This window comes from Chelmon rostratus, chromosome 7 (genome assembly GCF_017976325.1).
Source record: "Chelmon rostratus isolate fCheRos1 chromosome 7, fCheRos1.pri, whole genome shotgun sequence".
Taxonomy (NCBI): domain Eukaryota; kingdom Metazoa; phylum Chordata; class Actinopteri; order Chaetodontiformes; family Chaetodontidae; genus Chelmon; species Chelmon rostratus.
This window is the reverse complement of record NC_055664.1, coordinates 13,133,992-13,158,928: the sequence shown is the minus strand read 5'-3', so window position 1 is coordinate 13,158,928 and position 24,937 is coordinate 13,133,992. Positions and strand designations below refer to the sequence as shown.

Below are 24,937 nucleotides of genomic sequence, written 5' to 3'. Positions count from 1 at the left end.
AAAGGAGAGAAAACAAAGTGGGAATTCAGTCAGCATATTATACAGGCATATATGTACCTTTATGTATCTCACACACACATACAAAAAATAAAGAAAAACAGTTTTCCCTCAATAACCTCATAATCACTGTTTATTGACAGTCAATAAGGAAGTTATTGAACATAAATTATGATCTAAATAAGCCTAACCCTAACCTTTAATAACCCTATACCCCTGACCCCCAGAAGTGCTTAATAATAACCAATAAAGAGCCAATATGCTAGTAATATGCATGCATGGTGACTATATGCAACTTAATATAAAGTGTGAACAAGAAACTAAAAGTAAAAAGACAGCCAAGTTGGCTGCCTTTACCTTGTATAGACTTCCTGAGTGATAAGAGCAGCATGTCAAACAGCCTCTGGATGAGGTCATCGATGGCAGCTTTTACTGGCTCACAGTTGACTGTAATACAGTCAACCTTCTCCTGACTGACAGAGGAGGAAGGAGCAGATCAGTGCTTGACAATTGCTAAGGTGTAAATTCCAGTGTTTGTGGTGTCAGTTAACATGTGACCTTTCACCAGAACGCTGAACCGAATCAAAGAAGCACATTTAATCCTGCTAGGGGAAATTACATGTCAGCTAGAAATGGCTGAGAAACTCTGAGATTCAAGACTGAGAACAGGGCTCTTGTTAGTTAGCTAAAAGAAAACAGGGATGTGACAAGAAGACATTCAATAACAATATAATTAATAATAATAATAATAATAATAATAATAATAATAATAAAAATAACAACAACAACAATAATAAAGACCTTATTAAGCATCCACTCTTAACAAGTGACAGGCTTCCTGATGTTTTGCATTTCATATGTATTATTTTTTTTTAAATACAATACATTTAACACATTTTTAACATTGTTTTTACATTATCTTCAGGCTGTGTTTGGTTCTCTGTTAAACAGGTGTAACTTTGTTCTATTTACTTGTTTATTATGTGTGATACGTACCCAGGCAGACGTTCTGACTCCTTCCCTCTGGCTTTCAGGGCCTTGAAGTTTCTCTCCCAGTCTTCCACGAAGTTCAGATGCTTCTCCACAAACTTTTCTAAATCAACCTGGCCCAGCACCACCCACTCCTACAACACACATGCACATACACACACACGCACGCACACACACACGCAATTTTAAATGTGTCTTTGTCAAAGATGACAGAAGCCTCACGTAGCAACAAGAGTGGAAAAAAACAGAAGTATCGGTAGGAGGGGGTAAAAGAGAAGTCCGGTGTTTAGGGACTCCCCCTACAATTTAGACATGCATAGCTGCAGACAGAGGGGAAAAGATAAAATACTGAAAGGGGGGAAATGCTGACAATGAAAACAAACAGAGCCTCAGTGCGTAAATAGAGAAGCATGACTAATCCAAGTTGCACTCTTTCAAAGAAACAGCACAGCAATGTCTCTTTGTAGTGCTTCAATGAGCAAACGGTTAACCAGTTAACATTTGAGTACAATACATGAATCAATGATGGAAATAGAATCAAAGTGGAGCTATAAGATGTGCCATTAAAAAAAGAAGAAAAAAAAACTCTTGACTAGCAGAAGAAACTATTGATCAAATTGTATTCTACATCTATTCAGTAATAACAAACTTGACCTCTAAGGCCAGGCTCAAATCTCTTGAGTGTCAACAACAGGCTTGCCACAGAAAGCAAAAATTACCCTACAAGTAAAAAACCCTGTCATACTTCTCTTTACATTATATACCTGCTTTGGTTTTTACAGGATAGTTGACTAATAGTCTAGTCTAGTCATAATCATTACTAATGTCAAAAGTCTGTGTTGTTCAGGCACCTTGAACTTGTGTTGTATAGCCTGCAGGCGGCTGAAGAGGTCCTCAGCCTTGCTGAAGATGGTGAGGAATCCAGAGGCGTTTCTATCAATCATGACGCTGAAGATGAGCTCCTCCCCCTGGGCACTGACCCCTTTGAACTGGTTTGGGATTGAGATGAACCGCTTCATTTCCCTGAAATAGCGTGCTCGCACCTCCTCGAATGGCGGACGGAACTGCAAACGGCCCTGCCTATTCGCAAGAAGGAGAGGAACAAAGGAAAATTTTATTCTATTTCTATTTTTTCCTTTAATCCACCCTAATCAATGTCTTTGTAGAAGAGGGAAAAGAAAGAGAAAGATAGACAGGCAAAAAGAGAAATAGTGACATGTTCAAGAGTGAGAAGCTGGGGTTGGGAAAGAAAGTCAGAAGTGTTAATGGTTCAAGATGAGGGGAAAATACTTTCTATGTGTGAGAGGAAGAGAAAAAGATGACCACCCACACAAAGAGAGTTATGAGGCAGAGAGAGAAATAGAATAGCAGAATAGACACGAAGACTGAGACAGAAAGTTGGACAACTGAGAGTGTGTGTACTGACTTGAAAGTGAGGTCAATGTGTATTTCAGGCAGGTTCTTATTCAGAGCCTCCAGTCCTGTCTGGTATTGGTGTTCAAGAGCCTTGTACAGCTGATGGTTCCAGTGCTGACGCCATGCCCTCATGTCATCAGACCGAAAACCCTATACACGCACACGCGCACACGCACACACGCACTACTTTACCAAGGAAGAGATTTATGACTCGTTGTCCAGGTTGAGTAATGTCCAATGAAAAGCTTGGTATTTAGCACTAAAATAATTTGGAATCATGCTTGTTTACAACGATAATCACACTAACCACAGAGCTCCCTTGTGAACCATGTTGTTTTCTTCAAATCTTCATAGTCATGAATATAGAAATTGTTTATTCAGTAAAAATGTCCAAGCAGCAGGTAGCAAAAGGCCAGAAGCACAGACTTGTATACTTCTGACGATAAACAATACCTGAGCCTCCAGAGTGGCAAAGCCAGTCCTGAGGTCCTGAAGGCCATCCTTCCACCGCTGCTGATGCCTCAATAGGTCCACATTCATCAGTGTCACCACCTGAGAAATGTGCCCAGAGGTGTGCAAACACAACGAAGAGCAAGACTTTAGTCACTAACCTCATTCCAAGACATTATAATCCCATGATTTATTAATTTCAGATTAGGGCTCCAAAGTAATGTGCTCACAATAAGTAACTTAAATTAGTGTATTCAAGCATTTAGTAAAATAACTGAGGTCAAAATATAACGGCATACTACAACCTTTTCAATGAAGTCAGTGTGCCATTTACGTAGCTTCCTGTTCTCGGTGGAGAGTTTCTCAGCAGCAGACTGCAGCTTGGTAATATAAACTTCCAACTCTTTGGGGTTGTCCCAAGTGATCTGCAGTTTGCCACCTGAATCCTTCGACTGTGAACGAGGATTCTGACAAAGAAATGCAGAAAGATTATCTTCAGTACAAGATATGAAGGCGTAGAAAATACAAAAGGATCATTTCCAGCTGTGCGCAGTACCTTGATGACCTGTTCAAAGGCCAGGGCGAGACCAAGCATCATCGGTCTCTGAGAGGGAATCATCTGCTGGTCAATGGTGTTGTAGAAATGAGCCACCTACAACGCAGAAACACTGAATTACAATACGAGCATGAGACAAACCAAAACAAAAATAATGAGACAGAAATAACTGGATAAGTGAGAGAAGAAAATATCTGTGCGGTTGTGTTTGTGTGTGTCTTGACATACACTCTCACCTGTTTTAGGACAATGGCTTGTCTGTAGAATTTGTCTGCGGTATTAGCAGCCTGTTGTATCTTGGCTGGGATGGGAAAGCCCAAGGCAGAGAGCTGCCTGACCTCCCTGTGCAGGCTGACCAATCTGTCTGAATACTGGATCTTCAGCCTGCCATCCACGTGGTCCAAGTCCATAACACGGTTACTGGCCTGGAGACTATACAGAGGGACAGAGTTAGATTCAAATACAGAATATAAGATCTACTAAAACCAGCACCCAAAAGTTCCCTTGAGCAGCGCACTGAAGGAGATAATAATGAACAGTTAAGACGAAATTCAGTTTTGCTCCGAACTTTTTTTGTGTGTCTGGTAAATTGAGGTCAAAGTGTGTAGTGTTTCCAACCTGATCCCTGACTTTGGATCAGCCAGTCCGGTCAGAATATCTCTTGACCAGTCTTCGAACTGTTCCTGTTCATATGCCCTCAGAACTTCCAGCAGATCATCACAGAAATGCAGGAACCCTTTGAACCCAGACAGGTCTGACAGCAGTGCCTCAGCTATGCGGACAGAGTCCTCAACCTAATGTAAGAATGCAAACAGACAAATATAAGAGAAAAGGGTCCATAAACAGTTATTTGACTGGAATTTCTCCCATTTGTGCAGGATGTTGAAATATTCCAGGACACAACAGACCAGGACATACAGTCCAGCATGCTCCTCATCCCACATTTAACCATCAGTTGCCGGTTAAAAGCTGCCTGGTTGTTGAAAGCAATATGAACCCAAACTGATGCCTAAGCTGTATTATCAGTCACTTTCCTATCAGCACCATCTGTCTAAGGATCTGATGAAAGTTCATTCCCTTGTACATGATAATCAATTAGAGACCAGCAAGTGCATGTTATTCGGTTGTCAGTCACATACAGTACACATGCGCATGTGAACATACACCAACACTGACACACACAGTTACCTTGTGTATGAGCTGTCGGACCCAGACAATTTTGTTGACCACCTCAGGGAGGTTCCTGCCAATGAGTGGCCCAGACTTGTCTCCAGGGCCTCCATGGCAACGACTTTCAAAATCAGTCTTCAGGCCTGAGAAAATCAATGAAGTAGAGAGTGGTGAAAGTTGAGGAAGATCAATATGTCACCATTGACTTTCCCTATATCATACACATTATTTTTACATTAAGCATTCAGCTGACACTCGTACGCCAAGTCACTTACTACGAGTGAGCAGCTAGTCCTTCAACTCAAGTTTTACGGCTATAGCCTTTCCATTACAGTACATTCACTCTAACCACGAAGTCATTTTACTGCTCCATTTAAACGAAAGAATATCTGAAACAACTGAGAGTGGGTATCTCTTAAATGTACTTAAACGGTCTGGATTCTGAACTAAGTTTTCTAAGTCACTGAGGAACAAGCAGAAAAATTGAAGACAACTGTGTCTACAAATACAATCGAAAAATACCTGTGTTGAGATATTACTGTGATCTTTTATTAAAATTGCGGCATTTGGAGACTGATTTAATTGCCTCCATGAGCTGTGTGTCACAGCTGCTGTGATGACCGTGTTGATAAACAGGACAAACTAGAATAACTCACTTCCCGTTACACCAACACGCACATGCCCCTTTCACCTCATGCAGTGTCTTTGCCTCACATCTCTCCCTTCACACCTCCTCTTCAACTCTCCCCTCATTGTTTGAAAACCTCTGGTCTGGACAATAATACTGCTAGATCAAAATAAATGTAGAATTCTTTAATAGTGAATCTATTCAGCTGCTGCATTTTCGCATAATAACACAGAGCATGAGCTGGGTTTATTCAGATCTTACTGTATGAATTTTGCTCACTGCCACAAACAGACAGAGAAAAAGTGCTTTGAGGCAGAACTGTGTACCTTTGTTGTAGTGCAGTAGTCTGGCCAGCAGGGTCTCTCTCTCTGACTGAAGCTCTTTGCTGATGGTGGGACGTCTGATTAACTCCTTGTGCTTTTGAAAGACCTGCAACAGCTAGACAACAACCAAACACACACCCCCAGGCACATACGTTAAGTTCCTACATCAGCACACACCCACGCACGATATTTCACAACCTGAACTGAAGTCGTGTGTTTCACTACCTGTTGTGGATTGTCCTGCACGTCACCAATGTAACTCTTCAGTCTGCCAGCAACCTCCTGCTCTGATGGAGCCATGAGGCGCTCAAACTGAGCCACTGCTGCTCTCCAAAGCGGCTACAAAATATTCAAACAGTTGTACTCTAAATTAAAAGGGCATGATTAAATTGAGTGCATAGGAGATGCAACTTAGTATGGCCAAATAACCATTGTTACATATACAATGCTTATATACAGGAAGTCAATTCAGGGTGAGGATAAGCACAACTCATCCTCATCTCACCCTGCAACTACACATACACACTCACAGTTTTCCACAACAAACCTCAGTGTAGGGGTTGTAATGCAAAGGACTGAGTCCACAGAAGGGTTCAAAAACACGATCTGAAGTCAGAGCCTGCTGTTTCCCTCCTGGCAGCAGACGCAGCAGTTTCTCATGAACCATGCGCAGAGTCACCACCTGGTAGACATAAACAGAGAGTGTATTCACATGTTATCTGTGTCCACTTTTTTATTTAGCTTGGTTATCAGGCTCACAGGAATCAAAAACATGACATTTTGTGACTTCTTGCACTGCAGGAATAATCCTAAAATGCTGTGTAAATGGGTACAGGAGACACACCACAGATGTTCAAGTCACACCCCTTAGTGGAAAATGCTAACAGGACAGATATTAAATAGTTCCCATATTTAGCATTCTGTCCACAAGGGAAACGATACAATTATTTGGAAAGAGGAAAGAGCCATTTGTAAGCACGGAACAGTGTGTACATGTCTCTGGATCAACGTAGCCACATTCGCAAATCTGTGGTAGAGTTTTTAGGCTAGGCCTAGGCCTGACATTTTCTCAAGAAAGGACAACTAAAAGTATACTTGCAAGTATATATTTCACAATGAATGAGATGCAACCACTGTACCACAATGTCATGTGGAAAAGGAGAAATATGCCCTATTAAATAATGTGTAGTTAGTGTTTCCTTGACCCTGGATCAGAACCATATCTTACCTCATCTAATCTTTTTGCAAGGGAATAAAGGGTTTGCAGGCAGTGCTTGTTTCCTTTCCAGGGGTGGGGGGCATGTCTCTTCCACACCTGAGAAAAAAGGAAACTTAAAACTGTTTTCAGTGTTTACAACAATCAAATTGATGATGGCCCTCCATCTTTTATTTTACAAGTTGCATATTCAGCTATGTTAAAATGCATTTTTCCCAGTTGAATTTAAGTGAGGTGTTTAATTTTGACAGAAATGGTAAGAGCTTTGATTTGTGGAACCATTTTGTGTACACTTTCGAACTCTTTCATACCTGTCCAGTCAGATGCTCACAGGCGAGTACCCACTGTTCACAGATGGCAACACCCGTTCTCAAGTTCTCTCTCACCGATACAAATTGCTCCTCAAAGATTTTAAGACCGCTGAGCTTCCTCTGCACATATCTTCCCAGGGCTCCACCTTGTACATGTATGCACAAATAAGCACAACAAGGAAAGACACAAAAAACATTTAATTACTGACAAGCCAGGTCCTGTATGTATTGTAGGTCGTGTATACTGAGGAGATCTGTGGAAAACAAAGATGGTTTCATTTCTTAAAAGACATGCATCTTTGAGACGTAGACAGGGTGACCCACACTGTATCTTAAAGACAACATCAGCAAAAAATTGTTTTCATTTCCTGGTTTTGGTTTGTCTATGTGTGAGAGTCCCACCGATAACATCCATGAGTCGGACCATGCGTGTTTCTGGATAAGGCTCAAAATCAGTCTGCCTCCAAACATCATCCAGAGTGTCTCTGCTTTGCTCCACCAGATCCACAACATCAGACATAGACAAGCCATCAAGACCGCCAAACTCCTGGTGGAAACACAAAGAGACATACACATTGGTGTGCCACATTTGTTTTCTCCCAGTTAGTTCACTGCAAACTGAAATATCAGCATCAAGAATAATTATTAAATACTAAATTGTAATGGCTTTTTCTTTCCAATTTATCTGTGGAATAACTGCTTAGTGCAGGTACAGTTCACATCTCAGTTTGCAGTATGTAGCAACTGTAATAACTTTTTTCCATGTAAACAATCCTGAAACATAAAGGGGCAAAGCATGCATACCATTTGTATGGGTTTAAACTGCTCAGTGAAATGTCTAGCCCTTTCTCGCACACTGTTCTTCTCTGCAGACTCAGAGAGATCGATCCAGTACTGGAACTCATCAGTAGGACTCAAGATGCCTGCATAGAGTGGAAATACAAATATGAGTACATATTATGAAAATCAGAATGTATTCTGGTTCTTATCAGAAATTTTTTGTTGTTGTTTAACTCGGCAACTTCCTTTATGAGGTGAACATGTCTAGCCATACATTTATTAACTTTTCATGACAGACCACATTGAGAGATGCAGACAAATTAGAATTGTTTGCATATGTTAGTCTAATACAGTACAGTATACAGTCTTAAGGCAAAATGTCAGATGTTAGAAATAAATTAAGTGTGGCTGTTAAACTTTAGCTGATAGGGTAACTTTTGCATCTTACACTTACATCAAAATAATATACAAGTATGGGAAACAATTTCTTTTCATATAAACTAGTAAAGTGTATTATCAAATGGAATGCTTAATTGATCCCTGAAATACTATTACTAATAATTTGTTTGTCCATTTTGATCTATATTCAATTGAAAACAGTACAAATACAATATATTTAATGTTTAACCTCATCCACGTCATTGATTTTTTCAAAAATCTGCTTATTCTGAATTTGATGCAGCAACACATTTCGACAGGTTGGGACAGGAGAAACAGAAGACTGGGGAAGTTGTGGATCGCTCCAAAAACCCCTGTTTAGAACATTCCACAGGTAAACAGGTTGATTGGTAACAGGTGATAGTATCATGATTGGGTATGAAAGGGGCATCCTGGAACGGCTCAGTCGTTCACAAGAAAGGATGGAATAAGAAGGATATAAGGAGGAAATCACTACATGGGCTCTGGAACATTTCGTATAATTGCTGTAAATATATTTATGCATACCAATGACATCTTCCTCTGTGTGACCCTTCTTGGCAGAGGGTTGTGCTCCAGACTGGCGGACCACTGAGCCCAGGCCAAGCTCCAGTTCACTCAGCAAGCCTGCCAGCTTAGGGTCAAATGCTGACCGCCACCGCTCATCCTTGAGAGAAGTGAAAGAGAGGCAGGCACAACATTTACTCTGAATACTCTTGTTTTCTGCTACTGCCTTATCTGGGCACCCAAAAATTCTCTCAGGTTTTTCTTTCTTTTCAATTTTAATAGTCTAACTACAAACATAGTGAATGTTTTGACAAATCCTTTGGGATACATGTATAGATTCTTTAACACACAGGGATAGGCTCACCTTCAGCAGTACAGGTGCAAAGACTTGTCTGACAGCCTGGTAGAGCGTGTTTATAGGAGAGTCGAGCATGGACGACACAAGGAGGCTCTGGTGAAGGTTGTCCTCTGTGATCACTGTGGGATGCAGCTTGAAGAACACCAACACCTTCTCTCTGCTCTCCCCTGATGTTTCAACCTGAAAAAGGAAGATAAAATGCAAAAAAAAAACAGTTTCATTTTCAAGCCAACAAATGATGATTTATTATTGTTGTTAAAGTGTGATGCATGAAGGAAGTTGCATGACCTGCAAGTATTCATACTACCAGGCTATTAATTTGACAAATACAGTGAAAAACTGTTAAGGACAAGGGTCAAAGTTTATAATATCACTTGATATCTTACCACAGAGAATTTGCAAAAGTAATGTTTCCTGTCTAAGATGTTTGATGAAATGGCTTATTTATTGTAAATTCTGGTTTATTTAGCCTATTTAGCCAATTAATAAACATAAGTTTAAGGATTGGATTGTTGCCATATGAGCTAGCCAAATCCTTTCAATCGGATATGTTGCTCCTCACTAGGAAACCTTAACATGGTTATACAACTTTAAACATTTGTGTTACCTTGTTTGACAAGTGAAGGTCATTTTCATGTCGGCTGACAGACAGGACAAATTCATTTCCATCATCCAAGAAGTTATTGAGCTCTGGGCTGGCAGCCAGGGACAACGAAGGCTTTATTCCATAGAAGTTTCCAGTTGTGGTCAGGATGAACTTTTTGCGAGCATCATCTGAACCGTGGGGCATCTTTCAGCTGCAACAATGAACTGATGCTGGGAAAGCTGAGAAAAAAACATTGCAAAGAACCACGCCATGAAATGAATATGGCTCAATAGTAGCTTTAGTGCAAAACAAATGTCAATGTCTTAGTCTCAATGTTATTTCTGCATTTTTTTAAAAACATTAGAATCTGTTTTTTCAAATGTTCTCCATTTTAATGAGTGTTCGCAAATTACAGCCAGGCTACAACTTGCAGTTTCCTCAGGATTGATAACACATGAGAGACACAAACTGGGGAAATCCCTTCAACTTCGGCGTTCGTTACGCTTGAACATAATACATCACGCAACTCTGTATTCTGCCGACTCAGAAACAAGGAAACAGACCAGCTTTTAGACCAGACATCAAATCACATGACCGTGTATCTGACGTTTCTATCACGATAAAACTAACTTAGCCACCTAGCCCGAAAGGTTGTTAGGTAACATTTAGCGTCCTGTGAAGTGGTGCTTTTCAGCAGTGGTATGATTGCTTATATCGTTGCCAAACTGTTAGGTTAGCTAACGTTAACTACCTTAAATGTGGCCGCGCTGAAACGTAAGGTTAGAAAACAAACATGCGTTCAGCCAGTCCACTTTGTTTAAGACGCTTCTTCTATTCTATTTGCATGGGCAGGATGCAAATAATGTTGCAAAGTTACGGTGCGGCATTCTAGCGAAGCAATGGCTATAACTTAGGAGGGCTAATAACATCAGCTAGCTAGCTAGCGTTAGCTCACCGTCTCTGTGAATTAAAGTTAAGCATCTTAGCTAGCGGGCAAGACTTCAGCACACTAGCAGGCTAATAGATACACTGGTTTCATACCGTTTTGCCACTAAGTGTTCTGCTTTCGGAGCTTTTGGGAACTTCATTCATGGAGTGAAATTGTAGCAATCTGTTGCTCCCGTCTGGGTGTTCTCCACGATTATGCTTGCGTGGTTACCATGTAGCAACTACGACCCCCCGTACCACGACACAGCGGATCCTACGTAATTTACTTACGCCATTTACTTAAAAATAGGTGCAGGGCCACGCAGCATCTGTTTAGTTCTTGTCAGTCATATCTTTACACTTCCTGGCTTGTTTTACGTAGGTTTTTAATGTGTTCAATGTAAATTGGTTTTAAAACTGTCCAGAACAAAACAATTAATTTGTAAGCATTCAACAACCACAGCTCCCATTAGGATTTTGAAATCCAGTTACTCATGATATGTGTGACAAACGTATGAAACAAATCATGCAGCTCACATGCGGTCAGCCTTACCAAACAAAGCCACTTAAAGATCTCCACTGAGACAGAGCAAGACGCCTGTTTCCTTTTCTATTGTCTAGTGGCTTCCAAAGAGAGATTACAGGGTTTTTTAATTTAAAAAATCACAGGCAATTCGATTTAAATGATCTATATTACCTGGCACCAGGTTTGCAGTGAGACAAATCACGTGAACACAATTTAATTTAGGAATATGCAGGAAATCTTAACTGAAATAATGTTCTTAAAACTGTAATTTGACCTAGGGAAACAGTCATACGGAAATCATTTTTAAAAAATGCATAGTCTGCCATGCTTAAGCACACTGTTCATTTAGTATTCAAATTCAGTAGAGCACACACACACAGGGATTCCCTTGATACGTAACTGGAGTTTCATTTCAGTCACTGACCTTATTTAGGCAGAAGGGACACTCTGTTGTCACACCTAACTGCACATTCACAGAACAACTGAAGCTCTCAGAGGTAATTGAGGTCCGCGTTATGGCCTTTATCTTTATTGCTGTAGGATTAACAGCAATAACAATTAAACTGATTCTCCTTCTAACACTTCTCTCAAAAACTTCTCCTTGCTAGTGCTGCTTGAACTATCAGTTGGTTAAAGTCCAATTTTTTTGTGCAGTTCTCACTGCCACAATTTACTAGAGCACCAATATGCTGGGTTAGGCCCTTGAGTGTAAATTACTTCACAGACTGGCAAACAGTCTGCTTGGTGATGAAAATCATTATAATACTTACTATTTCTGGAGCACAAACATTTTAGAGTATTTTAGAGAGACAGCAGACAGCTGATACAGCAGTTCCCTGCAAATTTTGCAGCACCATGCAGTGCTTCGTATTTTCTTATAAAGCTATTTCTAACAGAGACATTGCACACTGGCTTCTGTTTGAAGGAGCTCTTTTCAAATAGGAAGCTGGTAGCACTTAAAATGAGATTGTTCATGGGTTTCAAAATTCCCCCGAATGATGGGAACTAATTTGTTTACTAACTCTTTTAGGGATGTGGTTGTGATCACTGAGCCTTTCCTCCCACATGCTGCGTACTGGCCAATTCATTCCTGTTCACCGCCCAAGCAAGGATGCAAGTGAGCCCGTGGGTGTTAAGCGGTCTACATTACACAGAGGATCTTTTAATGCCATGTCTCCTTTTTGTAATAAATATTCATTCTGTCGATTTATATTTTGTTGTTGTGTTTCCTGGATGTCAAAATTTTAAAACCAACACTTAAAGCCTTTTAACAGTTAGCAGTATGTCCCTAAAGTAGTTCAAATTAGCTCAGTTAGGTTTTGACTACAGGACTTTCACTTGTAGTGGAGTATTTTCATATGTGGTATTGGTACTTTTACTTAAAAGGATCTGAATGCTTCATCCAACACTGGCAGCTGGTTACCACATATTACCAGAAACAGCCACCACCTCCCACCAACATTTATGTCACCTCTATAGTATTTATACTTTTTGATGAGGCCTTCAGCCCCAAATGGGACTGAATTATAATCCCCCCTTTGATAAGAACACATTTCTTTGTACATATAACTTTAACATTAACTACCCATAACATTTGTAGGGACCCTTGGTGGCATACTAAGAAGTGTTGCAATAGGCTAAATAAAAATAATAGGAGTCATCTGACTGGGCAAGTGAGAAGGAGGGCAGTTTTCTCAAATTTAATTCTGCACATGGAAAATCCCTAAAAGATTTGGAAAATCTTCACAAAATTCTGCTGCTGTGACTAAATTCAGGAATGTCACAGTTTGCCAGCACTTTCTCCCCAAGGCAACAATGCTGATTTATGTTCTTCTTATCCTCTCATATTGTAGTTTTGTTTGTTTGGCTACAGTGCAAGGGTGTATCGGCCAGGTGCAGGCAAGACTCTATCTTGGGCCAGTGCATCCCCCCACTTTCCACCCTGCTGGGATGGAGGCCTTCCCGACAGGAGCCCACGAGTGTTTGATTGCAAATCATACAGTTTTGTGTATGATTCACTTCAGTGGTCATGAGGTCAATGAAAGTTGTAAAGGAGAACTTACAAGGAGCTAACACTAGAGTCTCACTGAACAACCCTAAGTGACATACACATGCAGTCTGGGTCAGAAGCACTTTATTATTTGATTAAAATCAAAGTTAGTACATTTGAGATTCTGTCCTGTTACATCAAGGTTAGTTCAGTTGGCTGGGAACCACACAAATCAGAAACTTTCTGAATGGTGATTAAAAGGAATTGGATAAATCCAGGAGTTATTCTAGTGTTTGTCATTGCAACAAAGGGATTGAAAAACAGAAGTGAAAAAGATGATCTACCAAGTGCAGGAGAAGAACAAAGAGCAAAACTTGAATGTGAACCATTGTGGTTAGAAGAGCAGAGGTGTTATGACCAAGCCAGCTGTGGGAGTATACTGTACGTTTTTGACAAAATAGCGCACCACCTGTGTCGAAGAAACAAAATGTCAAGCACTTCAACACAAAAGCCAGGGTTCACAGTGATCCACTGCACACGCAAACACACACAAACTCACAACACTGATCTTCACGGATAAACCATCATCAGGAAGATTCAAAGAGGCCCCTAGTGGCACAAGAAGTTACGTTTACAGATCAAAAAAGGATAAAATATTTTATGATTTACAACCCTGAAACTAGACTAGATTGCATCTTTAACAGTCTCGAATCAGTTATTGATACAAGCAGATTCTGTCCTTTTACAATAGAATATTACTATATTACATGCTACGTCTCAGAAAAGAAACTCCCTTTCTAATTAAGTTGTTGTGAATTGTTGTTGTGAATTTATTCAAGGTGTCTGTTATCAGGAGCAAACACAATCAAGATTGTAGTGTCCTCTTGGCTTTTTGTTAAATTTTAACCAGAGGAATCAATTTTAGGGAGCGTCTGCTTGCAAGGAGCTGTTTTTACACCGAGTGAAGTCATGTCCAAAATGAGATTGTACAGTAACGGCTGATCTTGACTGAGCATTCTTTTGGCATTATATCAGTTGTGGCAGATAATGACACACCACGACCATAGCAGCAGACTGTTTGTTTTTGCAATCCTAAATGGCTGTGACCTCTTCCAAAGAATTTATGTCACATGGTCAGGTGAAACTGAAGTGGCAAAGCGAACAAGGAAGTTTGTCTGAAGTCTGTGACGTCCCATAAATGTAGTGAAAGCGCGCGCACACACACACGTGCACACGCGATCACACATACGCACTCCTCACTCCCACACGATTCAATGGAAGCCTTTTTTTCCAAGCTGCTTAGCAGTGAGTTACAGTTATTGCAGCATTTACAGTTACTCAAATGAAATCTCAGCAAAACAAACATGTGTCACACACAGTGTTACATCTGTGACTGTTAAGTTGTATTCAACAACACAGCAAGTTTTGTCCTGCTAAAAAGGGACTGTGTTGAGTCCTCAGGCTGACATCAGGCTGTCGTATATTGCTGACTATACACGAGTTAAAATGAGTCATCCAGCTCCACCCATTAGCTTGGCTGCTCTATGAGGAGGAAGTCCCGTTCTCTCATTCTCTCAGACGCAACGAGAGGGCGAGACGGCATGATGGTAAGAGCTTTTTTCCTCTTCCCTCTTTTAAAAACTTTGCTTTGAATGAGGCTATTACTTTCTGTGATGATGATGATGAGGAGGAGGATTTCAGAAGTAAAAACTGTCTCTCATGTAGCAACATAGTTTTCTTTCATACAGAAGTAGGAAAGAAATATAATTGAACAGCAGCTTGTGATTTGCCGTCTGTGTGTGTGTGTGCGTGTGTGTGTGTGTGGCATCATATCTTCTCAGAATCTGAATCTTCACAGGGAGAGGTTGGTTTCAAGCAGTTGTTTTGGTTGCGCGGTTGTAGCATGCAGCAGATGTACGCACTAAATGCACTAACAAAGTGTTTGGCCTCTGCAACACTATTTCACAGAATGATATGTGCAAATAGACGCTCCTGAGTGAAAGGAAATCTCAACTCAGCTTAGTCTGTATGACAACATTTGTGGACAGAGGGAGTATGTGAGAGTGTGTTAACAACGTAAATCACTGCTACTTGCAAATGTATTTGCTGATCTCAAACATGGCTGGTTTTGACACTGTGGCCAAGGGTACAGAGTTAAGGACACACATGCTTCAGAAATAGGAGTTGATTGTGAAACAGTTATCCAGTTTTCATGACACTGTTGTGGTTAACATTGCAGTTCGTCGTGCGTGTAGTCCAACAGGAATGAAAATTAGAAAGGAAATGGAAAGTCAGCTTTTGTTTTGTCTCTCTTGAAAGAAAAAGTGATCGGTGAGGCAATAGCAGCTAAACAACTAAACCCCTGCTGCCACGAGTCACTCACCGCAGTGAGATCAGTTTCACCCAAGTCTTTTTTTTCCCACGTGAAATATGAAACAGGTCCCACAATAGAAAGACACCTGCGCCGAGTGTGCGCGCGACTAGTATGTGGTTTTGCAGTGTACCTGACAGCCAAAGCCGAATGGAATGTGTGTGTTTCTTTGAAACAAGCAGGGCAACTCGTGCTTTGTAAATCATGTTACGTCATGTGGGAATCCCCAAGGCAATGAAGTCAGCAATCATTTAAGAGACTTAAGAAATTTAGACTAGACTGGATAAGTACTATATTATAGGTGCTGGTGCAACAAATAGACAGAGTCAAGGATATAAGTGAAAAGTAAATCAGAATCATACATCACAGTCAATTCATACTGTACAAGAAACGATGCCTGATTCAAGAATTCCACAGCTATTAATACCACTTTCACAATCCATTTGGCATCATGCTTCCTGAAAGTACACACACTGTGTTTAAGGCGATTGCACGGCCCTTGGGAATTCCCTCGGATGTGCTTTCTCGCGAGGACAGACGCTGCTGCTGTAAGGCCACTCAGAATGATCCATGCTTTAGGTGTTTGCCCCGGAAGTCCTCTTTTGTGTTTTTTTTTTTTTTTTTTTGGCAAAGTACAAAATTTATTACATTCTGTGCGTTTGTGTTTCAGTGCCAAGTTTCAGTACAAAGTGTGAAAGTACTCTCTAGACTGCGTGTGTATGTATGAGTAAAGTGAGACCAGGTGTCTTAGCAGACAAAGTGACAAATAAACTTTCACAATCCCTTTGCTTTTATTTTCACTGTCATAACATAGCAGGCCACACCCTACAAATAAAACAAGTGAGATAGTGTTTCCAACCTGGGACTTTCCTGATATTTTATGTCAAGCAGGCTACTAGTTTATAAAGACATTTAATGAAATCAGTGTTTCTCCTTGAGGGAAACTGAGTTCTTACACAGCAGTGCATAGAAATATGAAGAAACTGAAACTGGATATAATAGCCAGTGATACTGTTCAGCATTTGGTTTCTATGCTAGCACATACAAAACAATAATGATAAGAAACAATTTGAAGGCCCTGTCTGCTGTGTGATAGCAGATTCCCCCAGCAGGTACAGGAATACACCGTGCTGCCAAGAAACAGTCTTTCTCTGATACTGCTCACTGGGACTTTCCTGCAATAGGTGACTGTTGACAACACTTTTTTAGGTTGTTTTTTGTGTTCTTTACACTTACAGAAATCTTGTTCCTTCTCACACTCAATCAGAGCTTTCCAGTTTTTTGATTGTGTATAGATTCAGGAGTGTTTACTGTATGTAAACACTGATGTGATGGGAGAAAAGCACTTGCTACTTCTTTGGCCTAATCTGACACACACAGACAAATGGTCTGAGCATCACAGGCCATTTCTGACTGATGCATGAGCGCCCTACTTCCACCTTGCCACTCGACTGGATTCCTGATTGATTCATGCAACCGTGCACTGGTTAAAAAGATTAAATGAAAAGATAATCTGAACACAACTGATCAACTTGTTTGTCTTCTTAACAGGCAGCACCTTGCGGCAAACAGTATTTTCTGTAAGTACCACGCCATTTGCTATTATGTCATTATGATTTCGAAACATCAGCTGTGGGCGCTACAGTGCTCTGACTCTGTTTTAAATTGTCTGCACTTGGCAGATCATCAGAAAACAGCATTGATGAACATTAACTTTTCGTGGGGCTCTTCGGATGCTTTTAATAGTGAGTAGTCATGAGCAGTGATGTAGTCATGAAAATGTGTATTGGTCCGCGTGAGTGTCACTGTCAAGACACTGAATTCGCTCTGTTTCAAACGCCCTCTTTATTCTTGCTGTAAGTCAACCACAAAAGAAAGCCAGAGAACAACTAAGAATACTGCACTGAGAACTAACACAAATAACTTGCTCCATATTGCTTAGTTGCTAATGTGGTCAAGTCTTACATTGTACTATGGCTGAAGCAGTCCAGTAGGTGACAGCGTGCTTCCAATGGAAAGTTGTTGACCTCACAAGAACACAATATGTGCATGACTCTGCATCGCTCACTGGTGTGATTGCTGCTTCTGTTAAGGGTCATCAGCTGAAGCTCCAGTGTAAAGATACTGAGAGCTCCTTTTTCCTATGATTTAAAAAGTATGTCTATCCACGGCACTTCTTACTCTTAAAATTAAGTTTGGAGGGCAACAGAAGGAGAAACTACTGATATGATGCAACTCACAGATTCAGAAAGAAATTTGTTCACAGTCATAATGGTGACCTGTTTGCACTTGTTTTGGTGAAGAGGAGCCGTGTTTCAGCTTTGAGTAGGATGCTGGTTACTGACAGAGGAGGGCCGGTTTAGTCAGATTCAATCAGTCAGTTTGAGCACATGTGTGGCTACAGAGGCAGTGAACTGAAGCACTCTGGGCATGGGGCCAGGGAAATTTGGAAGTATCGTTTGTGCTGTGCTTTTTTTTTTTTTTTTGGTGTCATGCCCCAGCGTTACCTGGGTAACCATGTAAACAATTAGTGATTCTTCTTCTCTCTCCCAAGAACACAAAGCCTTTCCCTCTGGCTGCTGGCTCTGGTTTTCACCGTGACATGGCGCTTTTCTGTTCAAGGTGAGCAGTTTCATTACATCAGTCCATCAACAACACACCTTCATCTTGGTTTTACAGTAAATAGTGAGTTGCTCATCTAAATAGATCGCACATGAATGAAGCAGCACCAAATGTGTTGTAATAAAAACCAGCAGTGTGGAAGCCACAAACTGAATCAGAAAACTACATATGATGTGACAAGTTCACTGGAACTCAATATTCTCTGTTAACTCGTTGTTTTTGTGGTTTTAAAGCAAAATTTCATGATTTTTGAGATATACGCTCACTAGATTGATGTCACTCACTTGTCTGTGCAAAATTGAAATGAGGCTTCCGTCGCCTTAGCTTAGCATAATGACTTGAAAGCGGAGCCTGGCTAGCTGTTTCCCCTTGTTTTCACTCTTTGTGCTAAGCTAAGTTAACCAGCCACTAGCTATAGTCTAACATTTAAAGTACAGAAAATGGAGGGGAGTTCTCAGCAAGAAAGCGAGTCAGCATATTCCTCAGATTTTTCTTCTTCCTTTAAGGCCCATAATTTACTGTCACAGTCCCATCAGTCACACCGGACCTATTTTTGTGTTCAGAACAGGCTTGTACAAAATTCGGAACTGAATTGAGAATGACCCCCAAATTCAATTTCAATTCTTGAATTTCAATATGAATTTGAATTGAAATTCAAAACAGGAAGTGGAATTGCAATTCAAATTCAAATTGCAGGAAGTAGAATTGGAATTCCATGAAATTCAAAGATATTCACAGCACGATTTTGTATATTTTTTAACAGAAAAAGGCCCCATTTGTACCACAATTTGTCACTACAAATATATACTCAATAAAACTGATACTTAAAATTGTAAACATTGAATTGGAGCAAAATTAGAAAAGACAAGACTGTGGTGACACTAGTTCTGTTGATCTCACACACAAAGAACACTATTATTCTGAAGGGACAGCAGGGGTATGGTTTCCGGTTTTGGAAGGCGGGGGTGTGGTTAAAAACTTCAAACTTGTTGGAAGCAGTTAAGTTTTGTGTGGAGTTAAATAAATTAACAGAGACTCAAGCTCACCTCTCGTCTCTTTTTATCGACTTCCACATTGGATCACGTCGGGGTCACCAATGTGGAAGTCGATAGAAAGCTAAATATCTGGAAAGTTAAGCTGCAGACATTTTTCTCGGGGGTTACTGGAAAATCAAAAACAGAGCTAAAACATTCACAAGGTGACGAGAAACACCCACACACAAAAACGAAAAGAAAACGAATAATGAACAGCGAAAGGAAAAATCTTGAGCTCACTGTAACGCCACTTTCGATTTTGTGACCTTTAATTATGTACAAAATTAAGGGGACACAGCCAGTAATGTATTTGATACAGAGGAAAGGGCAAATAGGCTGAAGAGGAACTGAGATTAGTGGACTACGTCATTAAGTGGAGCTCTCAAAACAAAAAAACCTGACCTTCACGCCCACCTACGGCCTAAATTAACAACTGTTAACTCAACACGTACTGCTTATTTCAATTTCAATTCAAATCTTGAGGATGTCAAACCATTTTGTAAATGGTTTCACTTGTTGCCATGCAACATAACAATGACATAACAACCCTCTTAATTCTCTTTTTGCATTTCATATTACACCACACAGATCATGAGCCTTTCAACCCACACTTCCATTTAGGTACTTAAATATTCATGGTCCAGCGTTTATATGATGTGTTTTACAAAAATGATACCAACTTTCAGAGCCAATGATATTTCATTGCTGGAAACCAGCTTCCTATGAAAGACACTTCCTATTTCACACACTGCAATTAAACAGACTGTTTCTGATTGTGTACCAGGAGCTTGCATTCATTTACACCTGATGACAGTTTCTTCATGTTCCCAGCATGCTCTAACCCTTTACTTCCCCTTACTTTTCTTTTCCAGAGAGCTACCCTCCGATTCACCTCGAAGGGGAGGTTGGTGGAAATGTGACCATTCACTGCCCCTTTGAAAGTCATAGAACGATTAAATTCTTCTACTTTCAGAGGGGCGAAACTTTTGTGAACGGCTACTATGAATCAAGAAATATAACCGACACGCAAGGCGTCCAGACATGGGAGAACACCAGAGTGGATCACGGCAACACAACTGTGCACATGACCAATTTGAACATGTCACATATGGGTACCTATAGGTGCCATATCATGTACACTAACAGCCAGAGTACCTTTGACAGAGACGTAGACCTCAGGATCACAGGTATGAGTGTGTTAAAGTTAACATGAGTGAACAGGAGTTTTTGTTTCTGGACTTAAAAACCCTCCTGTTGGCATCATTACAAAGGTGCATAGTGCTTGAACTAAACATGGCCACTTTCAGAAACATGTTAGAGAGACAACCTACAATCTGACGGTGCGCTTTCTGTCTCCGTCTCTCCCTTCTAGGCAAATACAGTAAACCCGAGGTCACAGTGAAATGCACTGATGTCTTTAGCTGCCTGGTGATGTGCTCCTCACATGGCGGCTACCCGAAAGCTAGCATGATGTTGAACGTTCCAGACAGTCAAGTGATGAAGGTTGTGAACAGCAGTGAAATGCCCGATCCACACACCATGACGTTCAACAGCTCCAGCTCTGCAACCTTTAACTGCTCCGGTGGAGAGCTGACGTCCCTCAGCTGCTCTGTGGGCGAAGTCACCTCAGACATGTTCTCAGTCTGTGAGTACTAAACTGAAAAAAGACCAGTCCTAATGGTATCTAATACAAAATCTCTTTCATGCTGGGCAAGTTTTGGGAAGTGTGAACATCAACAGAAACCCCTTCACACAGATCCTCATCAATGGCTACTTTTTAAGAAGTGTGTGAGGGAAATTTTTGCAACCTTCTACATCCCATCAATGATGGACTTTCACATCAGAACTTTTGTTTCTGCGAAGACACTTAAGCTGAAACAAGCCAGCTGCTCTGCGAGGATGTAGTGAGGCACCGCTGTGCTTTGGAGCTTAAATGCTAACACTAGCATTGGCAACATGCTACCAATGAAACCGCTGACATGCATGTTTAGCAGGTATAACGTTTATCACGTTCTTAGTTTAGCTGGTTATCGTGCTAACGTTTGCCAATTAGTGCTAAACACAAAGTGCAGCTGAGGCTGATGGGAGTGTTATTAGTTTTGCAGGTATTTGGTCATAAAGCAGAGACAGACAAACTCAAATTTTGGTCAAAAGTTATTCAAGGTCAATCCTCAGGGGATGTCACCAGATAAAAAAGTGGATTGGCTTGTTCGATCACATGTATTTATTTGGCCTGTCCAGTACAAAAACATCAAACAAAAAAGTAATATTTCTCATCATTCAATTTTGGTAAACTGTGCTTTGGACTAATCAAATATAAATATACTCTGTATTATTTTGCATGTGATAATTAACTCTAAAAAAAAAAAAAAAATACTCAAAGGGTCATTTTGCCCAAGTTCTGTATCCAGAGTCATGGGAACACTGATTCTGGCAAAGACAAAATAACGTTACTGTTGTTTTTTCTTTTTCACTGTGGTGTTGCTGTTGCTATTGAAATTTGCAAACATAACTTTTTGGAACACCATCGGCATCACACAGAAAATGTACGTTCAACTTCACTGCTGTTGGATGGAAGCAGGAATTTAAGAATTTCAAAACCAGGGCAACTTAAAGCAAATAGATCTGCATGGCTGTATCATTAAGAAACAATGTTTTGTTTTGTTTTTTGTAATTTAGGTGGCTCTTTAAAGAACACGTCTGGTAATTTATATTTTTTATCAGCAAATTCCATGAAAAGAATAAAACCAACAATGAACTGATTCAATGAACTGGTATTATCTGAACAAGTTTAGCCAAATGTAATGTATCTGCAGTGTATTCTTCTGAGCCATAGAGCTCCATTATTGTCCAAAAGCCACTTTGCATTGCTACCACGGACAAAGGCACAGTGCTTTGTAATGAGTCACTCCCACACAGTCCTTCCTGCTGCCGTAAATACTAGCATGCCAAATGTGTATTAATCCATGACTAATATAGTCTCTGATTGCATAATTAACTCCTGTTTGAGCAATATTTGCTAAAGACTGCAATGCCCAGCTGTGTTAGGTAATTATTTAGCCTTTTTAAAAAATGAAATTAAGCATCTGGGACTGTTCATTTACATCTTCAGTGGGGAACAAATGGGTTTGGAGCCGAGAGCCACAGACAGGGTAGGGACAATACTGAGACTAACGAACACATTCTTGATTTTGGTCTTTTAATGGGAATTGTTGACGATAAGGAAAACACAAAATGTTGCTAACCTTATGCTTTAAACTCAAATGCGCCAGTCCATAAAAGTTTGACTCTGATAACATTTGTTTGCATCTGAAGGTGTACTCAAGGATCCACCTGACCCAACTGTCACACCTGACACGAGTCACTACGTGATAGTAACAGCCATCTGCGCAGTGGCGGTTTTCAGCATTATGATGGCATCCCTGCTGTGGTGGCAATGCAGGAAAGGAAATACAGGTAAGGACATTATGTTTGTCTCAGTCCAGCTGTTCCCCACACACACACGCACACACTTGCATATCTGTTTGTAAGAATACAAAGGTGCAAGTGTGAATGACTCTACAGCAATGGGCAAAAACTCTTTCTATGTTGGTTTCCAGGAGCAGCGTCAGTAGATGTGAGGCTAGAGTGGGGAGTAGACGGACAAGACGAGTAAGTGGATGTTTAATAGACGCGATTGGCCACATTTGAAAGCTAGCAATATTTTGATTTCATTCATCAGTTCGCTGCTTTTCATGATCGTGTGCACGGTCTCAGCTGCCTCAACGTGTTCTTTGTAACTTTTTGTAAGATTTTTTATTACTACAACCTTGTCACCGCTCACCTTATCACTCCATTTCCTCCTCTTTCCTTTCTATTTGTCATTTTCTCCAGGGAGGCGGCACAACTCAGTGAAAAAAACGGAGGGGAAGAGGCCTCTTGAGTGCTGCGCCGGTGAGGAAGATTATCCGATTTCTGCTCGGACACAAGATCTCGTTCTAGAATCTAGAACTAAAACTCTATGTCACTCAAGTGTATGTTACATTTGTGACTGACTGGCTTTAAGGAGGAAAAGCCGGTGACCACATGAGTCAGTTATTGACGAGAGACCGCGTGCTGTGTACATTTCACTGGCACTTGTGACTACTTAGCATTTTAAGGAAGTACTCATCATCAGTATCATTTTACGGGTACAGAACGTCAGCCAACTGAGAATAACTTACTTCTCAAAAAAGGACTTTTCCAGCGGTTAGTAGTGAGATTGTTGTCGTATACTGGAAAACAGTCTCCGAGGGAAACACTTCCCCCGCACTCCGAAGAGCAAAATCAAAAGCACAAAAGGCTGTATTCAAAGTTTGATGAAATATGGATTTTATTGTTGACACTGATCTCTATGTGGAGAAGTGGGATCTGTTACACTCGCTACAAGTGTCAGTTCAGGAGTCTGTTTCATCATTTCAGGCGCAGTTGTTGCACTTTAGAATTCCCCATTGCATTTTTCTCTGTATAGCCCAGTCTACAATATCCTGTTGTTATGAGTGTTTGGCTTTGTGGACTTTTTTTTTTTTTGGTTTTAATGTAAGGCCAGTCAATGTTAGTTTAAAGTGATCGTAAGGTTCTTTAGTTCCCTAATTTGTGTCCAGGGTTTTACTCTTATTTAGCTTTGCCTTTCAGAAATGACCTGTAACAGAAGCTGTGAAAATGTGGATGTCATAATCCCCATTGAATGTGAACTGGTGCATTTTGCTGTTTGAGTTTTCTGCTATAGATTCCAGTATTTCAGGATTCCCCCTGTAAGGTGCAATATTGAATACAAAGGGAAAGGCTTTTTCTTTTTTTAATTAAATTGCTCTCGCCCAGCTCTATTTTTTTCCTCAGGTGACTGTTCTCGTGCACAATAACCATTTTGTATGCTGTTTTGCTACGTATTTATTTTATTTTATATTCTTCTTTCTCAATATTAAACTGCATCTCATATGCTGTTTACAGTGTTTTGGGTGAGGAGACCTCTATTACTCCTCCTTCCTCAGAATTACCACACAAATGGCTGCTTTCACTTCCTAAATCTGAGCCAAACACTCCTCTCGGATGGCTGTTGTAGCTTTCTCTTGTTTGTTTGTCACATAACTTAACAATTATGTCCGTTGCTCATTTTTCTTTGTTACTGACACAATCAATTAAAATGTTGTTATTTAATTTTTCTTGTGTCGTGGGAATAATTACAGCAGCTTTTCACCCACTTCGCTCAGTGGTCAGAATATGCTATTTGACCTGTGCAGTCGACTGTATTAACACAGTTTGTGCAGTTTTAAGGGGCTTGACCGGGGCTTTTAGTCAGGAAAACCTTGGATAGCTTCACTGCCCTTTTTTTCAGTTGCAATGCACTTTGACTGCCACTAGATGTCGTGCTAGCACCACAGAGTCAGAGAGACATAGTGTCCTGCTGTCATGGCTGATTGGCGTGGTTGGTATGTGCATGCTGTAACATCAGACTCTTATTTAGAAGTACTTGTTTCGAATGCTGATCACATTTGTCAGCTAGCCTGCAAAAATTCAAAACTTCGTGTCTGTCTCCCGGGGAAATGAAATAATGTTTATGCATTCAGAACGTGATGTATAATCAGAACAATGTGAGCACAATCCTTTCATACATAACGCCTGTCTCTAACTTCAATATGTGGTCATGAGAAGGATGGGTAGCCCTGGTTTGTTGATGGAAAAGGGAAGTGTGGGGGGAGGAGGAGGAGGAGAAGAGAAGTAAGGACAGCTGCTCACATGAACCT

The 24,937-nt window shown here is 40.5% G+C and overlaps 2 protein-coding genes across 2 annotated transcripts in view; one reads left to right on the top strand and one right to left on the bottom strand.

The window, feature by feature from the left end:
• The window catches only part of LOC121608816 (cytoplasmic dynein 2 heavy chain 1), a 106,927-nt gene extending 97,018 nt beyond the window's left edge, over positions 1-9,909 (bottom strand). Inside the window, exons 1-20 of the mRNA XM_041940200.1 lie at positions 9,727-9,909; positions 9,126-9,299; positions 8,783-8,921; positions 7,862-7,980; positions 7,460-7,604; positions 7,058-7,203; positions 6,759-6,845; positions 6,078-6,212; positions 5,756-5,869; positions 5,534-5,645; positions 4,598-4,722; positions 4,028-4,203; positions 3,646-3,841; positions 3,410-3,505; positions 3,159-3,320; positions 2,857-2,955; positions 2,414-2,553; positions 1,839-2,067; positions 994-1,121; positions 355-470 (exon numbers count right to left, since the gene is read on the bottom strand). Coding sequence (XP_041796134.1) covers positions 355-470; positions 994-1,121; positions 1,839-2,067; positions 2,414-2,553; positions 2,857-2,955; positions 3,159-3,320; positions 3,410-3,505; positions 3,646-3,841; positions 4,028-4,203; positions 4,598-4,722; positions 5,534-5,645; positions 5,756-5,869; positions 6,078-6,212; positions 6,759-6,845; positions 7,058-7,203; positions 7,460-7,604; positions 7,862-7,980; positions 8,783-8,921; positions 9,126-9,299; positions 9,727-9,909 — 2,821 coding nt within the window. The remainder of the gene's footprint in view (positions 1-354; positions 471-993; positions 1,122-1,838; positions 2,068-2,413; positions 2,554-2,856; positions 2,956-3,158; positions 3,321-3,409; positions 3,506-3,645; positions 3,842-4,027; positions 4,204-4,597; positions 4,723-5,533; positions 5,646-5,755; positions 5,870-6,077; positions 6,213-6,758; positions 6,846-7,057; positions 7,204-7,459; positions 7,605-7,861; positions 7,981-8,782; positions 8,922-9,125; positions 9,300-9,726) is intronic.
• Positions 9,910-14,733: 4,824 nt separating this feature from the next.
• LOC121609062 lies at positions 14,734-24,344 on the top strand. Its single transcript, XM_041940584.1, has 8 exons — positions 14,734-14,755; positions 17,071-17,099; positions 18,074-18,141; positions 20,048-20,362; positions 20,548-20,820; positions 22,491-22,631; positions 22,775-22,826; positions 23,049-24,344. The coding sequence occupies exons 1-8, from the start codon at positions 14,750-14,752 to the stop codon at positions 23,095-23,097; spliced, it is 933 nt and encodes a 310-aa protein (XP_041796518.1). The 5' UTR covers positions 14,734-14,749; the 3' UTR covers positions 23,098-24,344.
• The last annotated feature ends 593 nt before the right edge of the window (positions 24,345-24,937 follow it).

Excerpts from the sequence above, each read along its gene's own strand:
- LOC121609062 (XM_041940584.1), top strand. Across the intron at positions 22,632-22,774 it reads ATGCAGGAAAGGAAATACAG|GAGCAGCGTCAGTAGATGTG; the intron begins GTAAGGACATTA and ends GTTGGTTTCCAG. Across the intron at positions 22,827-23,048 it reads GGAGTAGACGGACAAGACGA|GGAGGCGGCACAACTCAGTG; the intron begins GTAAGTGGATGT and ends CATTTTCTCCAG.